General features: G+C 31.6%; 1 protein-coding gene across 1 annotated transcript in view; it reads right to left on the bottom strand.

The window, feature by feature from the left end:
- Window positions 1-4,518, bottom strand: part of LOC107441075 (glycerophosphocholine cholinephosphodiesterase ENPP6-like) — a 22,953-nt gene extending 18,435 nt beyond the window's left edge. The window contains exon 1 of the mRNA XM_016054215.3: window positions 4,202-4,518. Coding sequence (XP_015909701.2) covers window positions 4,202-4,430 — 229 coding nt within the window. The 5' untranslated portion in view covers window positions 4,431-4,518. The remainder of the gene's footprint in view (window positions 1-4,201) is intronic.
- Window positions 4,519-7,537: the final 3,019 nt, after the last annotated feature.

Here is a 7,537-nt window from a genome sequence, read left to right as displayed (position 1 = left end):
ACAGATCAGATCTTTTTTTTTAATTTTTTAATTTTATCTCAGATGAGCAGATTTTAAAATAATTATGTTTCTAAACTGTATAGAAAATTTCTCGTCACAATAAAACAACAAAAAATATTATATTTTATGATTTTTTTTCCATTTAATTCAAGCTCTAGTAAAGCTTGAAACGACTGTTCTCAATACGACTAGCAGTATCGAATTTTTCTTTATTAATCAATTTTAAAAGAATATTGAACTGATACGATAGTCGTTTATGGTATTATGAAGTGATATATTCGCAATATCCAATTAAAATAAGTAAGGCCTCTAAATTGATTAAAATTCCAAAGACTAAATGAATGCTAAAATAACATTATCATGAGTATCTCTTGTAATATACCTTCTAAGAGATTTTTTTTTCACCAGTTATGAAATTAAAAAACAAATTGCATATAAAGAAAATTTAAACTAATAAGTTGTTTCCTAACATTCGGGTATAAAGGCTTTTAAATCACTTTTATTACGAAGGGGAGGGGGGAAATGTTTTTTTTTAACACGACGAAACATTTTTTGTGAAAAAAGTGGACATTGGCAGATACAGAGATGCCAACTTGCTCCAGATAGCAAATATATATTTTAAGGTGGTAGTTTATCAATTGTGATTCTTGGTTTAATAAATTCAATTTAGTTGATTTTTACCAAGCACTTTTTCTAAATAATTTCTCAAGTTTATATAATTCACCATTTTGTAGTACTTATGCCATGCTATACCTTTAAAAAAGCAAGCAAAAATAGTCAAATATTTGCGAAATTTGCTTTGTAGTTATTTACCGTTTTCTTAATTATTTTGGCGTGTCCGGAGCAGTTGGCATCTCTGCAGATAAGTATGAAAAGGAACTTAGCTTTCCTAATATTTGCAACTTATGCACAACATTCTTCAATATTTTATTAGTATTTAATTAAAAGCATTAAAAAATTTGGCTGTAAAGCAATCAATATAAATTTTATTGAAGACGTACAATTGATCCACTCTTAACCGGTTAACGCCCAGCGTCATATATTTAGAACAGTTCCTTTTTTCAAAAACATTCATTGTGGTGGGAAACTTTTTTCAGTATTTTTATTTATCTGGGTGAATTAAAAGATTCTCAGATACCACAATGATTTAGTTATTTCTGATTAGATGTAGAATTATAAGTACCACTGAATAGATGTAGAATTATAAGTACACTTTTTGTATCATTTCAATATGTAAATTCGGGACAAAACGGGTTAAGGAAGGTCTGGGTTAAGTATAAAATATATATATATATATTTACAACGCACAATAATCAATCCAAATTGAATAAAAAATAAGATAAAAATAAAATAAATATATACAATAGGAAAATAATCAATGACAGAAAATTATGTCATGAGCTCTGTTACAGTGGTGACCCAGGCGTCCTAGTTGAATAACCACTCGTCTTCTGGGTTGCGCACCCACACTACTTTTAATCATACTACATATTCCTTTGGGAATGTATTCTAGTATATTTTGGCTTTAAATAGGAATAATTTTTAAAAAAAAATCATAGAGGTAGTTACGATTGAATAATCAGAAATAATAAATAATTAAAAATAAATTGAGTTTCTACCATTTTTTACTTTTTTAGTATCCCATGGCATCCCTGCAATAGGTATTTAATACCAAAGAATATATTATTAATAGTGACAAGACAATACGTGGGGACAAGAGGTTTTACATGGGGACAAGAGGTTCGCGTTAATTTTAGGAATTCAGGTATAACACAAGTACAATATACTCTCGATATCTCGAAAACCTTGTTATGTAAAAAAAAAAAAATATTTTCCTCCTTGGCATTATATATTCACCTAATATTAATTTGAATTATTATGTCGAAAGAGTTTCTTCTCTAAACTTTGTTATGTCGAATTGTTTTCGAAATGAAAATTGAATTTTTTCGGAAGAATGGCAATGTAAAATTATTGTACTCTAATTCTTTTCTATTTAATGCATCCTTTTTCTGTCTCACTTTTAAAAGTAAAATTATTATTGTTGTATTTAGACTTATAGTCAACTATCATTACATACACATTTAATAGTAATTATTCTTATGTTACATGATTCAACTTCTTGAAGTAACATTTTAGAATATATTTTTCTACTTTTAAAAACATATTTAGTTCTAAACTTGTTTTCTTGAAATTTTTTAACGTCCCTTCAACTTTGAGGTATCGAGAGTATACAAATCGAGAGTATACAAATCGGAGTATACAAATCGAGAGTATACAGTGCGTAACCAAATTATTCAACACAAAATAAGTACTTTTTAAGCACTTTTCAAGCACTCAAAAAATATTTTTAAGCACTTTAAAAAAATATCATAATTAGGCAGAGTTGGAAAGTTTTTGGCAATCGACGCTCTTACCTTGCTTTAACCGTCATGTCAAAAAAAAACCTTTTGACATTGTTTTCGACAATTGTCAAAAATCATGAAATTTTGAAACATGTAAAACGAATGGCGTTTTCATACGCTACGGACTGACTATAGGCCGAAATAGATTGGGGTTGAATTAATTACGAAAATGTTGAATAGAACAATCTGAACTGCGTCTTTTTGCATAATGCGAAGCGAAAATCAACATAGTAAAGGAAAAATCTCATTTTGAAAAAAGGAAAATTAAGCACTTTTTAAAAAAACGCAATGAAAAAAGCACCTTTAAGCACCTTTTTTAATTCGCTACGCACCCTGCATACTTTGGGTCGATACTATTGACTTAAAATATTTGGTTTCTTGATCTTTTACTACCAGTTTTTAAATTTTTTATGCAAAATGTAGCTACTCTGGATTATTTTCTCCGCAATTTTGAGATGAAAATGTTGGTTGCAACCAACAGTTAATGATCAATTTTAACCCCTTGCACTCCAATGACTCTGAGGGACTATCAACAGTCGTCACTTTAAAATTAGAAAATTTTTGTCACTTAACAATAAGTAATCACATTATCTAAAGAATTTTAAAAATTATTTGTAAATACTGTATTTTACTTTTTTTAAATAACTTGTCACTTTTCCAAATGAAGTCTTTACAACCGTCGCTGACTAGTAGACTCAATTTTTGGGTTTACGACTACTATTCTTCAACTCCGTATCCTTGTAATTTTGAACCCAACCCAGAAGACAACAGAACTCCTGGATCAAGTATAGGGAGAAATTTGCCTTCGTGGAAGACTCTTTGATGGAACTCACCCGCATTTGCGTTGCATGGAAAGGAAAACCACGAGATCCTCCCACAGTTACCCAGACGGCAAAGGAACTCTAACCCATAATCCGTCTAACCATGAAACCGTCTATAGGTTGTTTTTTTATATCAGCCCCGTTTTCGATGCGAGCAGGTTGCGGAATTCATATCGACCAGCCATCGCTGGGATTCGAACCCGTTTCACCTCTTTGGAAAGCAAACTCTCTATCCCCTGAGTCACTACGGCTCAAAATAAAATCTTGACAAAAATAGCTAAAGCAAGATGGCTTATACGAAACAAAGACCTCCATAAGGTTTTAAAATAGAAAGAATTTCTTGACAAAGCTCTAAAGTGTCACCCAGCAAACTTTAATAATGTTTTTCAGTACCAGAACCTTGAAGAAAACGAATGCATTAGACCTATATGTCATGATTAAGACACCAAATTTATTTATTAATAGGGCCGTGATGGCTCAGGGGATAGATCGGTCTCCTTCTAATCAGGGGAACCGGGTGCGAATCCCAACTATGGCTGCTCTATAAGAATTCTGCATTCGGCTTGCACGGACCACAGTGTTAATGTAAAATAACCGCAGTAGTAGATGGATCATGAGTTAAAGTCCCCTTGCCATCAGGCTAACCATGGGATGTTTTCGTGGTTTTCCTCTCCATGTAGTGCAAATGTTGGCTACTTCCATCAAAAAAGTCCTCCATGAAGGCAAATTTCTCCCAATGCTTGATCCAGGAGTTCCCTTGCCTTCTGGATTGGGTTCAAAATTACAAGGCTACGGAAATAAACAATAGTAATCGCAAACCCAAAATTGGGTCGGCTGTTCAACGACGGTTATAAATAAATTAACATGGTCACAATTTTAATAAAAATTAAATAATAATATAATATAATTAAATGGTGCAAATTCAAGAGAAGAAAAAATAAGTTTAATAGATGATTGATTCTATAAAATCTGACTTGCCAGTAGCGATGGTATACCAGTTAGGATAAGAAATGGAAGGGAAAATCGGTGTCACATAAGGCGCTCTCACTCCCGTTTCCGTGATCCTTTTGAAGCCTTTCAATTTCGGATCATCTATAAGATCCCACCTTACACCATCCACTAAAACCACAATCAGTTTCGGACCACCTTTTATTTTTTCGAAAAAAACACAGAAAACTATCGCGAACAATATAGCACTTCTCGTCATGTCTATATCTTCAAAGGGAACTGAAACGAAGAAGAAGAAAAACTATTTAGCTGAGATCGTCTGGACATTCGAATAATTGTGTAAACAGTTTCCGAAAGAGCAATGTCACGGAAAGTTTCGTTTCGTAATCGAACAGGTGGTGCAACAGATGTAAAAACAGTACTGAAATCAGATTTTCCGCGTTACTGCACGCGGAGAGAGAAAAAATTTTGTTCTCTTCCTGCTTTTCTTCTAGATCTGGGAGCGTTTCTGCATTGTCACAGTAGTAAAATTGCTTAGTTTGCAAAGAGCTACTAATAATTTTAAGGCTATTTAAAAAGAATGCTCGTTTGAATTTTGAAATCTAAAATTCTACTTATGCTATTTATATCGACTGCTGTTCACATTTTTAAGACGAAAAAAAAAAGAAATATACCGGAGAAAGAACACAAAATTCAAAGAATTCGAGAATGATAATAAATTACAATGACATTAAAGAAAACTATCATATATATATTCAAAAGGTAGAGAAAACATGGAAAAACAATTACACAACAATGAAAAAAGGGGGAAAACGAAAAATAATAATAAAAATAACAAGAAACTGGAGAAAAAAAATCCGAAGAAAAGGAGAGAAAAAAATGAAGAAAAATCCGGAAAATAAAAGATATTTTATTTTTATTTTCCGGATTTTTTTCCTTCCAGTTTCTTGTTATTTTTATTATTATTTTTCTTTTTCCCCCATTTTTTGTTCTGTAATTTTTTCCATGTTTTCTCTACATTTTGAACTTGTTTTATGAGTTCTGTTTATTTACTTGCAGCTTATGAGCAGTAAATGAAACTTATTGTTTTTCTTAATTTTCTTCCTGTTTTTTCCTTTTTGTATTTATTTATCGTGCTATATATATATACACACACACACATATATATATATACACAGTCCAGTCACATTAATGTGACCACTATCTACTTTCGACCTCAACGGTGACATTCACGTCACCGTTATGGATAGGAAAAAATCCAGTAGAATCCGGGGAATTTTAGGGATATTTATGGTCATCAAAATAGAACAACTAGCAATATTTTCCAGTTATGATTAACATTAAATAAAATTGAAATGTTATGTGCTAAGCTAATTCATAATTTTGAATAGTAATAAGCACTTTATTAGTCAAAAATAGTTGAAGATTTTTTTAAAAATTATTTTGAGAAGGGCTGAATAAAAATAAACTGAACAAACTTTTCAACTGATTTCTATAAAGGAGACCAGCTTTTACTCTCATTGCTCCAGATTACTTGCTTTCATTGATTTTCTGACCATTTAATGTGTTCTTTTGCCTACTTTACTCGTTTCTCGCGTTGCTTTTGATTTAAATGGGGTTTTTTCCTTGGAATTCTAACTTGTAGTCCAAATCCTGATAACCTTCTTCTTATTGTTCTTGAACTTACTGCAATACCCGCTGCATTTATTTCACATCTAATGGCATCTGATGAAATTTTTCTATCTTGAAGGCATAGCCGTTTAATTTTTCTATCGGCAGTAGCATTTTTTTCGGCCTGATTTCGCTTTATTTTCCACTGATTTCGCTCACTGGTTTCTATATTTAAGTAAGCAATAAACTGTGCAAAATAGCTATTTCGATAGAGATTTTTTAGAAAGCTTAGGAAATTTTTTGAAATATACAAGAACCAGGAGAAACAGGCAAATTCCAGTAGTCTACTGGATAAATCCAGTGGAGTTGGAAGCTAAACACTGGGCACTGAGGGGTTGAACTCAGAAAACAGCTCTTCCAAATTTACAGTGCCAACCGGACTGTGTAGTGTTCAACCTTGCACCCGAAAGGTCCTGGGATTGAATCCTGGAGAAAGCATGGATGTTCTTTCAATCTTTGTACTATCTGTCCTTACTGTGGGAGCAACGTTGCCCCCCCCCTAATATGTTGCCCCCTGAATGGGTGGCAAGTAAATCCCCCCTACCGATACCTGAATGGCGAGTGTCAATCAGATGGGCATTTAAAAAAATTTTTTACATCAGTGGAAAACTGTTTATTATCATCAAAGAAGACGACTTGTAAAACTTGATGCTTTTCCAAGTGTCAAAATGCAGGAAATAGTTGTATTAACCAAAATATTTAAAGATAACTGGTAGAAAATAATAATATTCAATTGATTTTAAAAAATTTTTAGTTGTAAGATCTTTCAGATTCAGGGTGGCCACTCAAATCAGATTTCAAATTTCCCTGATTTTTCCAGATAAAAATCTTAAAATTTCCAGGTTTTTGTTTCTTTTTTCTTATAAAGTGTAGGATGTGTACAAGAAAAGTGTCGGTATTATAAAATATTTCATTCAAAATATTATTTTTTTAACATATCATCTTGAAAAAAATAATTTATTTTGACAATTTGGCAAGATTTTTTATTTCATTTTTAATGTTTTGATAAAAAATTTTGAATCAAAAATCATTAATGCAACAATTGTAAAGATTTGTCAACAAACATTGCTGTTAGCGATTGTAAAAAAATGTGATTGGTTGGTTTGCTAGGAAAAAATAATTCATAGATTTCTTTGAATGGGAGTAGAAAAGCTTTCAGAAAAAAGGTGCAATATGAAGTCTATTATTATTAAATTATAACCAACTAATTTTTGGAGAATTTCATAAAGTTAAAAATACAAAAACATTTTGTCAAAATAGAAAAAAAAATTACCGACAAAGCATCAGAACAAACTTGAGCCATAAATGGATTTAGCCCCAAGGACAGAATTTAAAAACAGAAGCTAATTTCCTAATCCCTTTTTTCCACCTCCACCAGAATCTTTCCTAAATTGCACAGTCCCATAACGGTCAAAGGTGTCTACATTCGTTTAGCAACCATGGTAGAATTTTATGCGGCATTCTAGTTTAACAGAGCTGTAATGGAGCAAATTTTGATGCAAGCAAAGTATCGCTAAGTTGATGATATTTCAACTGTTTGGCGATACATTTCCGTTTAAAAAAAGTGGGTAAAATGGATGAAATAATTTAAATTAAGAAAATTAGTAAATAATTTAAATTGGTGAAATTAAAAAAATGATCAAAGAAAAAATTTCCAGCTTTTCTTTAAAATTCCCTGATTTTTCCAGGTTTTTA

Source organism: Parasteatoda tepidariorum, chromosome 9, assembly GCF_043381705.1.
Source record: "Parasteatoda tepidariorum isolate YZ-2023 chromosome 9, CAS_Ptep_4.0, whole genome shotgun sequence".
NCBI classification, from domain to species: domain Eukaryota; kingdom Metazoa; phylum Arthropoda; class Arachnida; order Araneae; family Theridiidae; genus Parasteatoda; species Parasteatoda tepidariorum.
The sequence above is the reverse complement of the archived record's forward strand: the minus strand, read 5'-3'. Positions and strand labels throughout refer to the sequence as shown.